Raw genomic sequence first — 17,239 nt, 5'->3', positions numbered from 1 at the left:
CACACAGCAGCCTGCACAGCCTGCACAATGGACAGGACAACCACACCCCAAAGAGAGACAGGTACAGAGACAGGTACAGTTGGCTGCATTACAAACGTCTCCCTGCGCTTCAGAGCAGATATCAATAAGTGTAAGGCTATGTGCATATACCTCAGGGGAATCGTTTCATACATGGGTTCAATAAGTTATTGTTAGATGATTGCAAACAAGCGTGGCACACACACACACACACACACACACACACACACACACAGCTCCGATAGAGCTAATGAGAGTGTGATGTAGACCGATAGTGATACAGTGTCTCTGATGTGACCTCCATGTGCCCTGGAGAGGAACTGTGCTGGAACTAATTCACACATAGTTACTATGTCTTTAGACTGCCTCTTCTTGGTTTGACAAAGAGACTCTGTGTATTACCATGCTGTGTGTATGTGTGTGTAGGGTGTGTGTGTGTGTGTGTGTGTATGTGTGTGTAGGGTATGTGTGTGTGTGTGTGTGTGTGTATGTGTGTGTAGGGTGTGCATCTAAGTGCATCTAAGTTTTAGATGCACTATTGTTAAGTGACTGTCCCACTGGATGTCATAAGGTGAATGCACCAATTTGTAAGTCGCTCTGGATAAGAGCGTCTGCTAAATGACTTAAATGTAAATGTAAATGTGTGTGTATGTGTGTGTGTTATACTCCAGTGTAAACGGCCCTCGGGTCATTTGATATGTGGTGTTTGTTGCGTGTTGTCAGTAGTAGGGCACAGCCTACTCCTCTTCTGATGCCAAGGTGCCAGTTGAGTGTCTGGGTGAACATTATGACATGGAGGGAAGGGGTGACTGAGAAATGTGCTGTGTGTGTCATGTTATTATTGGTATGTGTTTGTTAGTTGCCTGTGTGTTCAGAGGAGATTGAGGGTGTTAGGGGTACATCTGTATTCACCTGTGGGCTGTTTCTATCCCGGCTTTAAGAGCAAGACTCTTTGAATGGATCTCCTCCTTCAGCAAGGCAGACCTCGGAGATGAACACCTCACGCCTTACTCCAAAGGTGGCCCGCTATCCAGTAGCCAGTGAGTCACACACACACACACACACACACACACACACACACACACACACACACACACACACACACACACACACACACACACACACACACACACACACACACACACACACACACACACACACACACACACACACACACACACACACAGACCTGACATGCCCAGAATGAGGACATTCTCCCTCTGTGTGGGGGAAGTATGAGCGCTAGCTTAGCGCTAATCTCCTGTGTTATTTGGCTGGCCCATGCTAACAGGGAGGCAGAGGAGGCTGAAGGGAGGAAAAAGGAGGGGGCTAGCATGCTACAGCTAATGCATGGCTGATGTGAACGGGTGTGTGGTTTTCCAGTAGTTTGTAATGTCTGCAGTTTGAGCAGCTTCTGAACTGAGTGTAGTCAACCACAGCCAACACACACACACACACACACACACACACACACACACACACACACACACACACACACACACACACACACACACACACACACACACACACACACACACACACACACACACACACACACACACACACACACACACACACACACACACACACACACACACACTGGCAGTGGTTGTGCTGTGTATCTGACCAGGGAGAGGGGAATAGGGGAGGAGAGGAAGGGAAGAGTGTGTGCTCGTCTTTGAGATGGTCCCATCTCTGAGAGGGATGGTTTGTGTTAGACAACCCTGTGATGTGGATCTGGGAGAAGCCGCCGCCACCCATGCACACACACCCACGCACACACACATACGCACATTGCTGTTCCAGCCCGTCCGTCTCTGGATGGCAGTAGATTTAATGTAAATAAACTGTGAGCTCCCTGTATTAGTGTGTGAGACACGAGGCCAGGCTGGGCCAAACCACATCTGAACCACGCACACTGGCCTGGACCCGGCCCAAACCAGAATCAGCATCTCCGAGCCACACACACACAGACAGAACTGTCTCACCAAAACAGAGCCTGCGGCCACATCTCAAATCAGCCTCCGTATGAGGGATGAGCCCACCGCCACTACGCACCAATCAGACAGGCCGTCTGGGTGTCTGCCCACCCACTGACTGAAGGGAGGGAGGGAGGACTAGTGCTGTGTGAGGATGAACAGAGGAACACACAGCATTCTGCTCTGAGCTTCACGTTGACTACGCACTTACTGTATGATACTAAAGGAACTATGGCCTTACTGTGTAACAATGGATGTTTGCTCTGTGTGTGGGCTTTTGCTGCTCAGTGGCATAGTTTGGTGGTATTGATGTGTCAGTGTCTGCTTGCTTTATTTCAGCTGTCCTTGTCCTCATCTGAAATGAGCTCAATCATTTGCTTTCCCCAACAGTGTGTGATGTCTATACATTTGTAATATGTCCGGTTTAGATCATTCTAACCTGCTCTCTCTCCCTCCCTCTCCCAGCCACGAGGAGCATGCATGTTCCCATCCTCTCTATGGCCATGGAGAGTGTAAATGGCCTGGCTGTGAGGCTCTGTGTGATGACATGGGACAGTTCATCAAGTGAGTAACACCCTGCAGCTGCATTCCCAAACTACTCTCCTCCATACAGCTACACATAATGGAAGTGCCCCTATTGTTAAGACATTGTCACTTTCACTCTTTCTAGCATGACTTTCTAGTGACTAGTGTAGGACTCGCTCTACAGTGAGTGTTGCTATATCAGTCAGCCCAGACACACGCTAACCAGCAAACTAGCTGAGTGTAAATGAGTGAAACGTTCTACAGCCTTCATTTACTCCCCTGGAGTCGATTGACGCGTCGGTGCATCAATCTAAGTTACAAAACAAGAAAATCACCCCGACAGCTGTCACTTTAAGCTCCAGATATCTGTTTTATTTTGTTGTTGCAATGGATGTGTCTCAATCCACTGCATCCGTATGTCACACTGCTGCATCAGCGGTGAACGGTGGCAGAGCCAGACTGTTTGTCAGATTATGAGACATCCCCGAAATCTGTCTTCTCACGAAAACGTCTGTAAGAGTGCGAACGGTTTGACCTATAAACTATTTTGACCCCTCAAGGTGAGACTCTCACAAACATGATGCTGTTCTCCGTTTTGTGTCACGGGACTCGTCTGAAGGTGACCGTTACCGGTTTTAAAAAACGAATGGAAGTATGAAGGTAGTTTTGTGCCTACCCCCAAAAACGGTTTAAATATGTATATCTCCTAGATTTAGACTCTTCAAAACATTTTCTTATAATGTATTTTTTGACGGACCTTTTTGCCATTTCTGAATGTGTTATTCAATGTGTGTCTACGGGCTTTAATAGTAAAGGCCAAAATCTATATTTTTTCAAATAATTGTTTAAATATTTTTTTTTGATACCTAATGGGGTCCTAAAATTCTAAATCATAAAGCTAAATGATCCGTAGTATGACCATCTTAAAACTGATGTTTTAATGACCACCGTAGACCATCTTAAAACAACTCCGTACGTCAGCTTAGCACCTCCCCCAACGCCTTATTAATAATGAATCAGTTGCTATCGGTTACATCAGGCTTCCCTGGAGGAGCAGAGTGTTTTGTTGTTGTGTGTCCATCTACATTATTCAACAGCTCTGACACTCTCTCTCTCTCTCTCTCTGTCACCCTTCTCTCATCCCCTAATCCCTCCCCTCTGTCCCTCTATCTCTGCTCCTGCTGCATGTTTCATTGGCTGCTAAATGTTTTAATTGGTGTGTTGTGAGAGACCCTTGTGAGACGGTGCTGAGAAGGTATCAAAGAATCTGAGGCTACACCTGACAAGATAGTACAAGTTACTCAGTGTGTGTGTCCCTCCCGTCTAGCTGATTAGTGTTGTGCTCCCAGAGTTCTCTGCTCGGAAGGGTCAAGCAAATTGTTTCCACGCTTCGTTAGCAGTTGACTTAATTAGCTCATTTACAATCACAGCTCTTTGTTTCCATGGCGCTAGCAAAGACATGAAACAGCAGCTCCCTCTCCATCCATCTCCCCTCCGCTGTCCTCCTCTCTTTCATTTCTTCCTTTATTAATCCCTCTTTCTTGTCTGTCTGCCAGTTTGGAGTCTTTAGAGATGGTGTGGAGCGGGGAGGGGGTATAGCCTGGTGTGTCTGTCTCTGTCTGTCTGTCTGTCTGTCTGTCTGTCTGTCTGTCTGTCTGTCTGTCTGTCTGTCTGTCTGTCTGTCTGTCTGTCTGTCTGTCTGTCTGTCTGTCTGTCTGCCAGTTTGGAGTCTTTAGAGATGGTGTGGAGCGGGGAGGGGGTATAGCCTGGTGTGTCTGTCTCTGTCTGTCTGTCTGTCTGTCTGTCTGTCTGTCTGTCTGTCTGTCTGTCTGTCTGTCTGTCTGTCCAGTTTGGAGTCTTTAGAGATGGTGTGGAGCGGGGAGGGGGTATAGCCTGGTGTGTCTGTCTCTGTCTGTCTGTCTGTCTGTCTGTCTGTCTGTCTGTCTGTCTGTCTGTCTGTCTGTCTGTCTGTCTGTCTGTCTGTCAGTTTGGAGTCTTTAGAGATGGTGTGCCTGGAGTTTGGAGTCGGGGTGTGGGGGGAGGGGTATAGCCTGGTGTGTCTGTCTCTGTCTGTCTGTCTGTCTGTCTGTCTGTCTGTCTGTCTGTCTGTCTGTCTGTCTGTCTGTCTGTCTGTCTGTCTGTCTGTCTGCCAGTTTGGAGTCTTTAGAGATGGTGTGGAGCGGGGAGGGGGTATAGCCTGGTCTGTCTGTCTGTGTCTGTCTGTCTGTCTGTCTGTCTGTCTGTCTGTCTGTCTGTCTGTCTGTCTGTCTGTCTGTCTGTCTGTCTGCCAGTTTGGAGTCTTTAGAGATGGTGTGTGGAGTGGGGAGGGGGTATAGCCTGGTCTGTCTGTGTCTGTCTGTCTCTGTCTGTCTGTCTGTCTGTCTGTCTGTCTGTCTGTCTGTCTGTCTGTCTGTCTGTCTGTCTGTCTGTCTGTCTGTCTGTCTGTCTGTCTGTCTGTCTGTCTGTCTGTCTGTCTGTCTGTCTGTCTGTCTGTCTGACAGGGAGAGGGTAGAGAGAGAAGAGAATGAGTTACAGAGAGAGAGAGAGGAGGGAGAGAGAGAAGGGAGAGGGTAGAGAGAGAAGAGAATGAGTTACAGAGAGAGAGAGAGATGAGGGAGAGGGTAGAGAGAGAAGATAATGGGTTACAGAGAGAGAGGGGGAAGAGAGGAGGGAGAGGGTAGAGAGAGAGAAGGGAGAGGGTAGAGAGAGAAGAGAATGGGTTACACAGAGAGAGGAGGGAGAGAGAAGGGAGAGGGTAGAGAGAGAAGAGAATGGGTTACAGAGAGAGAGGGGGAAGAGAGGAGGGAGAGGGTAGAGAGAGAAGAGAATGGGTTACAGAGAGAGAGGGGGAAGAGAGGAGGGAGAGGGTAGAGAGAGAAGAGAATGGGTTACAGAGAGAGAGGGGGAAGAGAGGAGGGTAGAGAGAGAAGGAAGAGAGAAGGGAGAGGGTAGAGAGAGAAGAGAATGGGTTACAGAGAGAGAGGGTAGAGAGAGAAGAGAATGGGTTACAGAGAGAGAGGGTAGAGAGAGAAGGGAGAGGGTAGAGAGAGAAGAGAATGGGTTACAGAGAGAGAGGGTAGAGAGAGAAGAGAATGGGTTACAGAGAGAGAGGGTAGAGAGAGAAGAGAATGGGTTACAGAGAGAGAGGAGGGAGAGAGAAGGGAGAGGGTAGAGAGAGAAGAGAATGGGTTACAGAGAGAGAGGGTAGAGAGAGAAGAGAATGGGTTACAGAGAGAGAGGAGGGAGAGAGAAGGGAGAGGGTAGAGAGAGAAGAGAATGGGTTACAGAGAGAGAGGGAGAGAGAGAAGAGAGAGGGTAGAGAGAGAATAGAATGGGTTACAGAGAGAGAGGAGGGAGAGAGAAGGGAGAGGGTAGAGAGAGAAGAGAATGGGTTACAGAGAGAGAGAGGAAGGAAGGGTTACAGAGAGGGGAGGGAGAGAGAGAAGGGAGAGGGTAGAGAGAGAAGAGAATGGGTTACAGAGAGAGAGGAGAGAGAGAGAAGGGAGAGGGGGTAGAGAGAGAGGGAGAGGGAGAGGGTAGAGAGAGAAGAGAATGGGTTACAGAGAGAGAGGAGGGAGAGAGAAGGGAGAGGGTAGAGAGAGAGAAGGGAGAGGGTAGAGAGAGAAGAGAATGGGTTACAGAGAGAGAGGAGGGAGAGAGAAGGGAGAGGGTAGAGAGAGAGAAGGGAGAGGGTAGAGAGAAGAGAATGGGTTACAGAGAGAGAGGAGGGAGAGAGAAGGGAGAGGGTAGAGAGAGAGAAGGGAGAGGGTAGAGAGAAAGAGAATGGGTTACAGAGAGAGAGGGAGGGAGAGAGAAGGGAGAGGGTAGAGAGAGAGGAGAGGGTAGAGAGAAGAGAATGGGTTACAGAGAGAGGAGGAGGGAGAGAGAAGGGAGAGGGTAGAAGAAGGAGAGGGTAGAGAGAGAAGAGAATGGGTTACAGAGAGAGAGGAGGGAGAGAGAAGGGAGAGGGTAGAGAGAGAAGAGAATGGGTTACAGAGAGAGAGGAGGGAGAGAGAAGGGAGAGGGTAGAGAGAGAGAAGGGAGAGGGTAGAGAGAGAAGAGAATGGGTTACAGAGAGAGAGGAGGGAGAGAGAAGGGAGAGGGTAGAGAGAGAGAAGGGAGAGGGTAGAGAGAGAAGAGAATGGGTTACAGAGAGAGAGGGTAGAGAGAAGGGAGAGGGTAGAGAGAGAGAAGGGAGAGGGTAGAGAGAGAAGAGAATGGGTTACAGAGAGAGAGGAGGGAGAGAGAAGGGAGAGGGTAGAGAGAGAGAAGGGAGAGGGTAGAGAGAGAAGAGAATGGGTTACAGAGAGAGAGGAGGGAGAGAGAAGGGAGAGGGTAGAGAGAGAGAAGGGAGAGGGTAGAGAGAGAAGAGAATGGGTTACAGAGAGAGAGGAGGGAGAGAGAAGGGAGAGGGTAGAGAGAGAGAAGGGAGAGGGTAGAGAGAGAAGAGAATGGGTTACAGAGAGAGAGGGTAGAGAGAAGAGAATGGGTTACAGAGAGAGAGGAGGGAGAGAGAAGGGAGAGGGTAGAGAGAGAAGAGAATGGGTTACAGAGAGAGAGGGTAGAGAGAGAAGAGAATGGGTTACAGAGAGAGAGGAGGGAGAGAGAAGGGAGAGGGTAGAGAGAGAGAAGGGAGAGGGTAGAGAGAGAAGAGAATGGGTTACAGAGAGAGAGGAGGGAGAGAGAAGGGAGAGGGTAGAGAGAGAGAAGGGAGAGGGTAGAGAGAAGAGAATGGGTTACAGAGAGAGAGGAGGGAGAGAGAAGGGAGAGGGTAGAGAGAGAGAAGGGAGAGGGTAGAGAGAAGAGAATGGGTTACAGAGAGAGAGGAGGGAGAGAGAAGGGAGAGGGTAGAGAGAGAGAAGGGAGAGGGTAGAGAGAAGAGAATGGGTTACAGAGAGAGAGGAGGGAGAGAGAAGGGAGAGGGTAGAGAGAGAAGAGAATGGGTTACAGAGAGAGAGGAGGGAGAGAGAAGGGAGAGGGTAGAGAGAGAGAAGGGAGAGGGTAGAGAGAGAAGAGAATGGGTTACAGAGAGAGAGGAGGGAGAGAGAAGGGAGAGGGTAGAGAGAGAGAAGGGAGAGGGTAGAGAGAAGAGAATGGGTTACAGAGAGAGAGGAGGGAGAGAGAAGGGAGAGGGTAGAGAGAGAAGAGAATGGGTTACAGAGAGAGAGGAGGGAGAGAGAAGGGAGAGGGTAGAGAGAGAGAAGGGAGAGGGTAGAGAGAAGAGAATGGGTTACAGAGAGAGAGGAGGGAGAGAGAAGGGAGAGGGTAGAGAGAGAGAGGGAGAGGGTAGAGAGAAGAGAATGGGTTACAGAGAGAGAGGAGGGAGAGAGAAGGGAGAGGGTAGAGAGAGAAGAGAATGGGTTACAGAGAGAGAGTAGGAGAGAGAGAGAGAATGGGTTACAGAGAGAGAGGAGGGAGAGAGAAGGGAGAGGGTAGAGAGAGAAGAGAATGGGTTACAGAGAGAGAGGGAGAGAGAGAAGGGAGAGGGTAGAGAGAGAAGAGAATGGGTTACAGAGAGAGAGGGTAGAGAGAGAAGAGAATGGGTTACAGAGAGAGAGGAGGGAGAGAGAAGGGAGAGGGTAGAGAGAGAAGAGAATGGGTTACAGAGAGAGAGGGAGAGAGAGAAGGGAGAGGGTAGAGAGAGAAGAGAATGGGTTACAGAGAGAGAGGAGGGAGAGAGAATGGAGAGGGTAGAGAGAGAAGAGAATGGGTTACAGAGAGAGAGGGGGAGAGAGAAGGGAGAGGGTAGAGAGAGAAGAGAATGGGTTACAGAGAGAGGAGGGAGAGAGAAGGGAGAGGGTAGAGAGAGAAGAGAATGGGTTACAGAGAGAGAGGGGGAAGAGAGAAGGGAGAGGGTAGAGAGAGAAGAGAATGGGTTACAGAGAGAGAGGAGGGAGAGAGAAGGGAGAGGGTAGAGAGAGAAGGGAGAGGGTAGAGAGAGAAGAGAATGGGTTACAGAGAGAGAGGAGGGAGAGAGAAGGGAGAGGGTAGAGAGAGAAGAGAATGGGTTACAGAGAGAGAGGAGGGAGAGAGAAGGGAGAGGGTAGAGAGAGAAGAGAATGGGTTACAGAGAGAGAGGAGGGAGAGAGAAGGGAGAGGGTAGAGAGAGAAGAGAATGGGTTACAGAGAGAGAGGAGGGAGAGAGAAGGGAGAGGGTAGAGAGAGAAGAGAATGGGTTACAGAGAGAGAGGGGAAAGAGAGGAGGGAGAGGGTAGAGAGAGAAGAGAATGGGTTACAGAGAGATAGGAGGGAGAGAGAAGGGAGAGGGTAGAGAGAGAAGAGAGTGAGTTACAGATAGTGAGGAGGGAGAGAGAAGGGAGAGGGTAGAGAGAGAAAAGAGTGAGTTAAAGAGGGAGAGAGAAGGGAGAGGGTAGAGAGAGAGAAGATAGTGAGTTACAGATAGTGAGGAGGGAGAGAGAAGGGAGAGGGTAGAGAGAGAAGAGAGTGAGTTAAAGAGAGAGAGAGGGGGAAAAATAGTTTTAGGTTAGAGAGAGTGTGCGAGTGAAGAGAGAAAGAGGAGTGGAGGAGTCTGTGTGTGTGTGTGTGTGTGTGTGTGTGTGTGTGTGTGTGTGTGTGTGTGTGTGTGTGTGTGTGTGTGTGTGTGTGTGTGTGTGTGTGTGTGTGTGTGTGTGTGTGTGTGTGTGTGTGTGTGTGTGTGTGTGTGTGTGTGTGTGTGTGTGTGTGTGTGTGTGCGTGTGCTGGTGGGAATAAGGGGTGATACATCTAAGCCTGGTCTACACAGTCAACTGTCACTATTTGTTAGAGTGATGACACAAGAGACAACATGTCACATGTACGAACAGAGTCATACACACAGGCACATCCATACACCCTGTCTGATCCACTGAGATCCTCATATCTCTACTACTGTCAGCTTCAGGACAGTCCACCTGCCACTACCACATAACATACCCATTATGAATCCTTTAACAGAGGCCCAGCGAACCCTTAACCAAGGCCTAACCAAAACAATGGTCTGTAAGGGAGAGAAACTGACTTTCTAATGAGCAACTCTGAGCTGATATCACCAGGGATCGTGTGTAATAACTCGGCATGGTACACACACACACAGACAGAGAAGTGTGTTGTGAGATGATGGCAGCGGACAGTCAGATCAAAGCCAGAGGCAGGCTGGGAAAATTTGGAGACGAAAGCAGCCTCAGGGCAGATGGAGGGAGAGAGAGGAACCAAACGGTGACAGATAATGCTCTCCCCTCCAGCCTTCCGTAGTCATCGCTCTGGGCAGAAGAGAAGAGATGATAGGAGACACTCTTTTATTTCCAGCTCTTTCCTTTCATCTGATCTGTGATCTCTCTCTTTCTCTCCCCCTTTTCTCTCTTCCCTTCACTCCTTCCCCCGCTATCTTCTACCCATCGCCTATTTTCTTCTCTTCTCCTATTCTATCTCTTTTTTTTGTTGCATAGTAGATACATTCACTAATTTCTCCTCCCCTCCCTCCCGTCTCACTCTGTCAGTACTGTCTGGTATAGTACTCTGTTGGCTGTGGTTAGTGGGGCTGAGGGTAATGTGTAATGTGGACTGAATCTCTGTCTGAGAGGGCTAAGGAGTAAACAGAGACTCATTGTCGGGAGTCTCGGAAAAAACCCTGCTACTGTTTATGACTGAGCCACAGAGACGGAGAGAGAGAGAGGAGGAAGAGAGAGAGGGTAGAGAGAGACGAGAGTGAGTTGCAGAGAGAGAGGAGGGAGAGAGAGAAGGGAGTGGGTAGAGAGAGAAGAGAGTGAGTTACAGAGAGAGAGAGAGGGGGAGAGAAGGGAGAGGGTAGAGAGAGAAGAGAGTGAGTTACAGAGAGAGAGAGAGGGGGAGAGAAGGGAGAGGGTAGAGAGAGAAGAGAGTGAGTTACAGAGAGAGAGAGAGGGGGAGAGAGAAGAGAAGAGAGTGAGTTATAGAGAGAGGATTGAGAGAGAGAAGGGAGAGGGTAGAGAGAGAAGAGAGTGAGTTACAGAGAGAGAGAGGGGGAGAGAGAAGGGAGAGGGTAGAGAGAGAAGAGAGTGAGTTACAGAGAGAGAGGAGGGAGAGGGTAGAGAGAGAAGAGAGTGAGTTACAGAGAGAGAGGAGGGAGAGAGAAGGGAGAGGGTAGAGAGAGAAGAGAGTGAGTTACAGAGAGAGAGAGGGGGAGAGAGAAGGGAGAGGGTAGAGAGAGAAGAGAGTGAGTTACACAGAGAGAGAGAGGAGGGAATAGAGAGACGGGGAGTGGAGGAGTAGAGAGTTAGGGAGTGGTGGAATAGAGAGAGGGGGAGTGGAGGAATAGAGAGTTAGGGAGTGGAGGAATAGAGAGAGGGGGAATGGAGGAATAGAGACGGGGAGTGGAGGAATAGAGAGTTAGGGAGTGGAGGAATAGAGAGAGGGGGAGTGGAGGAATAGAGAGAGGGGGAGTGGAGGAATAGAGAGAGGGGGAGTGGAGGAATAGAGATTTAGGGAGTGGAGGAATAGAGAGTTAGGGAGTGGAGGAGTAGAGAGATGGGGAGTGGAGGACTAGATAGTTAGGGAGTGGAGGAGTAGAGATTTAGGGAGTGGAGGAGTATAGATTTAGGGAGTGGAGGAATAGAGATTTAGGGAGTGGAGGAGTAGAGATTTAGGGAGTGGAGGAGTAGAGATTTAGGGAGTGGAGGAGTAGATATTTAGGGAGTGGAGGAATAGAGAGTTAGGGAGTGGAGGAGTAGAGAGATGGGGAGTGGAGGACTAGATAGGGAGTGGAGGAGTAGAGATTTAGGGAGTGGAGGAGTAGAGATTTAGGGAGTGGAGGAATAGAGAGTTAGGGAGTGGAGGAGTAGAGATTTAGGGAGTGGTGGAGTAGAGATTTAGGGGGTGGAGGAGTAGAGAGTTAGGGAGTGGAGGAGTAGAGATTTAGAGAGTGGAGGAATAGAGAGTTAGGGAGTGGAGGAGTAGAGATTTAGGGAGTGGAGGAGTAGAGATTTAGGGAGTGGAGGAGTAGAGATTTAGGGAGTGGAGGAGTAGAGATTTAGGGAGTGGAGGAATAGAGAGTTAGGGAGTGGAGGAGTAGAGATTTAGGGAGTGGAGGAGTAGAGAGTTAGGGAGTGGAGGAGTAGAGATTTAGGGAGTGGAGGAGTAGAGATTTAGGGAGTGGAGGAGTAGAGATTTAGGGAGTGGAGGAATAGAGAGTTAGGGAGTGGAGGAGTAGAGAGATGGGGAGTGGAGGACTAGAGAGATGGGGAGTGGAGGAGTAGAGATTTAGGGAGTGGAGGAGTAGAGATTTAGGGAGTGGAGGAATAGAGAGTTAGGGAGTGGAGGAGTAGAGAGATGGGGAGTGGAGGACTAGGTAGTTAGGGAGTGGAGGAGTAGAGATTTAGGGAGTGGAAGAAAAGAGAGTTAGGGAGTGGAGGAGTAGAGAGTTAGGGAGTGGAGGAATAGAGAGAGGGGGAGTGGAGGAATAAAGAGAGGGGGAGTGGAGGAGTAGAGAGTTAGGGGGTGGAGGAGTAGAGAGTTAGGGAGTGGAGGAATAGAGAGTTAGGGAGTGGAGGAATAGAGAGTTAGGGAGTGGAGGAGTAGAGATTTAGGGAGTGGAAGAAAAGAGTGTTAGGGAGTGGAGGAGTAGAGATTTAGGGAGTGGAGGAATAGAGAGTTAGGGAGTGGAGGAGTAGAGAGATGGGGAGTGGAGGACTAGATAGTTAGGGAGTGGAGGAGTAGAGATTTAGGGAGTGGAGGAGTAGAGATTTAGGGAGTGGAGGAGTAGAGATTTAGGGAGTGGAGGAATAGAGAGTTAGGGAGTGGAGGAGTAGAGATTTAGGGAGTGGAGGAGTAGAGATTTAGGGAGTGGAGGAGTAGAGATTTAGGGAGTGGAGGAGTAGAGATTTAGGGAGTGGAGGAATAGAGAGTTAGGGAGTGGAGGAGTAGAGAGATGGGGAGTGGAGGACTAGATAGTTAGGGAGTGGAGGAGTAGAGATTTAGGGAGTGGAGGAGTAGAGATTTAGGGAGTGGAGGAGTAGAGTTAGGGAGTGGAGGAGTAGAGATTAGGGAGTGGAGGAGTAGAGATTTAGGGGGTGGAGGAGTAGAGAGTTAGGGAGTGGAGGAGTAGAGATTTAGGGAGTGGAGGAATAGAGAGTTAGGGAGTGGAGGAGTAGAGAGACGGGAGTGGAGGACTAGATAGTTAGGGAGTGGAGGAGTAGAGATTTAGGGAGTGGAGGAGTAGAGATTTAGGGAGTGGAGGAGTAGAGATTTAGGGAGTGGAGGAATAGAGAGTTAGGGAGTGGAGGAATAGAGATTTAGGGAGTGGAGGAATAGAGAGTTAGGGAGTGGAGGAGTAGAGATTTAGGGAGTGGAGGAGTAGAGATTTAGGGAGTGGAGGAGTAGAGATTTAGGGAGTGGAGGAGTAGAGAGTTAGGGGGAGTGGAGGAATAGAGAGTTAGGAAGTGGAGGACTAGATAGTTAGGGAGTGGAGGAGTAGAGATTTAGGGAGTGGAGAAATAGAGAGTTAGGGAGTGGAGGAATAGAGAGATGGGGAGTGGAGGACTAGATAGTTAGGGAGTGGAGGAGTAGAATTTAGGGAGTGGAGATGGGGAGTGGAGGAATAGATTAGGGAGTGGAGGAGTAGAGATTTAGGAGTGGAGGAATAGAGAGTTAGGGAGTGGAGGAGTAGAGAGTTAGGGGGAGTGGAGGAATAGAGAGATAGGGAGTGGAGGACTAGATAGTTAGGGAGTGGAGGAGTAGAGATTTAGGGAGTGGAGGAGTAGAGAGTTAGGGAGTGGAGGAGTAGAGATTTAGGGAGTGGAGGAATAGAGAGAGGGGGAGTGGAGGAGTAGAGAGTTAGAGAGTGGAGGAGTAGAGAGTTAGGGAGTGGAGGAGTAGAGAGTTAGGGAGTGGAAGAAAAGAGAGTTAGGGAGTGGAGGAATAGAGAGTTAGGGAGTGGAGGAGTAGAGATTTAGGGAGTGGAGGAGTAGAGAGTTAGGGGGTGGAGGAGTAGATAGTTGGGGAGTGGAGGACTAGATAGTTAGGGAGTGGAGGAGTAGAGATTTAGAGAGTGGAGGAGTAGAGTTAGGGAGTGGAGGAGTAGAGTTAGGGAGTGGAGGAGTAGAGATTTAGGGAGTGGAGGAATAGAGATTTAGGGAGTGGAGGAATAGAGAGTTAGGGAGTGGAAGAAAAGAGAGTTAGGGAGTGGAGGAATAGAGAGACGGGAGTGGAGGACTAGAGAGAGGGGGAGTGGAGGAATAGAGAGACGGGAGTGGAGGACTAGAGAGAGGGGGAGTGGAGGAATAGAGACGGGAGTGGAGGACTAGAGAGAGGGGCAGTGGAGGAATAGAGAGACGGGAGTGGAGGACTAGAGAGAGGGGGAGTGGAGGAATAGAGAGAGGGGGGTGGAGGAATAGAGAGTTAGGGAGTGGAGGAATAGAGAGTTAGGAAGTGGAGGAATAGAGAGTTAGGGAGTGGAGGAGTAGAGATTTAGGGAGTGGAGGAGTAGAGAGTTAGGGAGTGGAGGAGTAGAGAGTTAGGGAGTGGAGGAGTAGAGAGTTAGGGAGTGGAGGAGTAGGGAGTTAGGGAGTGGAGGAGTAGAGAGTTAGGGAGTGGAGGAGTAGAGAGTTAGGGAGTGGAGGAGTAGAGAGTTAGGGAGTGGAGGAGTAGAGATTTAGGGAGTGGAGGAGTAGAGAGTTAGGGAGTGGAGGAATAGAGGAGGGGGAGTGGAGGAGTAGAGAGTTAGGGAGTGGAGGAATAGAGAGAGGGGGAGTGGAGGAGTAGAGAGTTAGGGAGTGGAGGAGTAGAGAGTTAGGGAGTGGAGGAGTAGAGAGTTAGGGAGTGGAGGACTAGAGAGTTAGGGAGTGGAGGAATAGAGAGTTAGGGAGTGGAGGAATAGAGAGTTAGGGAGTGGAGGAGTAGAGAGTTAGGGAGTGGAGGTGTAGGGAGTTAGGGAGTGGAGGAGTAGAGAGTTAGGGAGTGGAGGAGTAGAGAGTTAGGGAGTAGAGAGTTAGGGAGTGGAGGAGTAGAGATTTAGGGAGTGGAGGAGTAGAGATTTAGGGAGTGGAGGAGTAGAGATTTAGGGAGTGGAGGAATAGAGAGTTAGGGAGTGGAGGAGTAGAGATTTAGGGAGTGGAGGAGTAGAGAGTTAGGGAGTGGAGGAGTAGAGATTTAGGGAGTGGAGGAGTAGAGATTTAGGGAGTGGAGGAGTAGAGATTTAGGGAGTGGAGGAATAGAGAGTTAGGGAGTGGAGGAGTAGAGAGATGGGGAGTGGAGGACTAGAGAGATGGGGAGTGGAGGAGTAGAGATTTAGGGAGTGGAGGAGTAGAGATTTAGGGAGTGGAGGAATAGAGAGTTAGGGAGTGGAGGAGTAGAGAGATGGGGAGTGGAGGACTAGGTAGTTAGGGAGTGGAGGAGTAGAGATTTAGGGAGTGGAAGAAAAGAGAGTTAGGGAGTGGAGGAGTAGAGAGTTGGGGAGTGGAGGAATAGAGAGAGGGGGAGTGGAGGAATAAAGAGAGGGGGAGTGGAGGAGTAGAGAGTTAGGGGGTGGAGGAGTAGAGAGTTAGGGAGTGGAGGAGTAGAGAGATGGGGAGTGGAGGACTAGATAGTTAGGGAGTGGAGGAGTAGAGATTTAGGGAGTGGAGGAGTAGAGATTTAGGGAGTGGAGGAGTAGAGATTTAGGGAGTGGAGGAATAGAGAGTTAGGGAGTGGAGGAGTAGAGATTTAGGGAGTGGAGGAGTAGAGATTTAGGGAGTGGAGGAGTAGAGATTTAGGGAGTGGAGGAGTAGAGATTTAGGGAGTGGAGGAATAGAGAGTTAGGGAGTGGAGGAGTAGAGAGATGGGGAGTGGAGGACTAGATAGTTAGGGAGTGGAGGAGTAGAGATTTAGGGAGTGGAGGAGTAGAGATTTAGGGAGTGGAGGAGTAGAGTTAGGGAGTGGAGGAGTAGAGATTTAGGGAGTGGAGGAGTAGAGATTTAGGGAGTGGAGGAGTAGAGATTTAGGGAGTGGAGGAGTAGAGATTTAGGGAGTGGAGGAATAGAGAGTTAGGGAGTGGAGGAATAGAGATTTAGGGAGTGGAGGAATAGAGAGTTAGGGAGTGGAGGAGTAGAGATTTAGGGAGTGGAGGAGTAGAGATTTAGGGAGTGGAGGAGTAGAGATTTAGGGAGTGGAGGAGTAGAGATTTAGGGAGTGGAGGAATAGAGAGTTAGGGAGTGGAGGAGTAGAGAGATGGGGAGTGGAGGACTAGATAGGGAGTGGAGGAGTAGAGATTTAGGGAGTGGAGGAGTAGAGATTTAGGGAGTGGAGGAATAGAGAGTTAGGGAGTGGAGGAGTAGAGATTTAGGGAGTGGAGGAGTAGAGAGTTAGGGGGTGGAGGAGTAGAGAGTTAGGGAGTGGAGGAGTAGAGATTTAGAGAGTGGAGGAATAGAGAGTTAGGGAGTGGAGGAGTAGAGATTTAGGGAGTGGAGGAGTAGAGAGTTAGGGGGAGTGGAGGAATAGAGAGTTAGGAAGTGGAGGACTAGATAGTTAGGAAGTGGAGGACTAGAGATTTAGGGAGTGGAGAAATAGAGATTTAGGGAGTGGAGGAATAGAGAGATGGGGAGTGGAGGACTAGATAGTTAGGGAGTGGAGGAGTAGAGATTTAGGGAGTGGAGGAGTAGAGATTTAGGGAGTGGAGGAATAGAGATTTAGGGAGTGGAGGAATAGAGATTTAGGGAGTGGAGGAATAGAGAGTTAGGGAGTGGAGGAGTAGAGAGTTAGGGGGAGTGGAGGAATAGAGAGATAGGGAGTGGAGGACTAGATAGTTAGGGAGTGGAGGAGTAGAGATTTAGGGAGTGGAGGAGTAGAGAGTTAGGGAGTGGAGGAGTAGAGATTTAGGGAGTGGAGGAATAGAGAGAGGGGGAGTGGAGGAGTAGAGAGTTAGAGAGTGGAGGAGTAGAGAGTTAGAGAGTGGAGGAGTAGAGAGTTAGGGAGTGGAGGAGTAGAGAGTTAGGGAGTAGAGAGTTAGGGAGTGGAGGAGTAGAGAGTTAGGGAGTGGAAGAAAAGAGAGTTAGGGAGTGGAGGAATAGAGAGTTAGGGAGTGGAGGAGTAGAGATTTAGGGAGTGGAGGAGTAGAGAGTTAGGGGGTGGAGGAGTAGATAGTTGGGGAGTGGAAGAAAGATAGTTAGGGAGGGAGGAATGGAGGGGAGTAGAGATTTAGAGAGTGGAGGACTAGATAGTTAGATTTAGGGGAGGAGTGGAGGAATAGAGATTTAGGGAGTGGAGGAATAGAGATTTAGGGAGTGGAAGATTTAAAGAGAGGAATAGGGAGTTAGGGAGGAGGAATAGAGAGACGGGAGTGGAGGACTAGAGAGAGGGGGAGTGGAGGAATAGAGAGACGGGAGTGGAGGACTAGAGAGAGGGGGAGTGGAGGAATAGAGACGGGAGTGGAGGACTAGAGAGAGGGGCAGTGGAGGAATAGAGAGACGGGAGTGGAGGACTAGAGAGAGGGGAGTGGAGGAATAGAGAGAGGGGGTGGAGGAATAGAGAGTTAGGGAGTGGAGGAATAGAGAGTTAGGAAGTGGAGGAATAGAGAGTTAGGGAGTGGAGGAGTAGAGATTTAGGGAGTGGAGGAGTGGAGGAATAGAGAGTTAGGGAGTGGAGGAGTAGAGAGTTAGGGAGTGGAGGAGTAGAGTTAGGGAGTGGAGGAGTAGAGAGTTAGGGAGTGGAGGAGTAGAGAGTTAGGGAGTGGAGGAGTAGAGAGTTAGGGAGTGGAGGAGTAGAGATTTAGGGAGTGGAGGAGTAGAGAGTTA

The 17,239-nt window shown here is 49.6% G+C and overlaps 1 protein-coding gene across 6 annotated transcripts in view; it reads left to right on the top strand.

The window, feature by feature from the left end:
• foxp4 (forkhead box P4) overlaps positions 1-17,239 on the top strand; it is a 205,504-nt gene that overhangs the window by 165,155 nt on the left and 23,110 nt on the right. For 4 of the 6 annotated variants that reach the window (XM_046342499.1, XM_046342495.1, XM_046342496.1 and 1 more), the window contains exons 7-9: positions 1-73; positions 960-1,058; positions 2,463-2,561. The exon at positions 1-73 is cut by the window's left edge and continues 144 nt beyond it. In XM_046342499.1, the coding sequence (XP_046198455.1) occupies positions 1-73; positions 960-1,058; positions 2,463-2,561 (271 nt within the window). The remainder of the gene's footprint in view (positions 74-959; positions 1,059-2,462; positions 2,562-17,239) is intronic. The other 2 variants (XM_046342498.1, XM_046342497.1) reach the window with 1 other exon arrangement.

Source organism: Oncorhynchus gorbuscha, linkage group LG03, assembly GCF_021184085.1.
Source record: "Oncorhynchus gorbuscha isolate QuinsamMale2020 ecotype Even-year linkage group LG03, OgorEven_v1.0, whole genome shotgun sequence".
Taxonomy (NCBI): Eukaryota; Metazoa; Chordata; class Actinopteri; order Salmoniformes; family Salmonidae; genus Oncorhynchus; species Oncorhynchus gorbuscha.
This window is presented reverse-complemented; position numbering and strand designations above follow the sequence as displayed.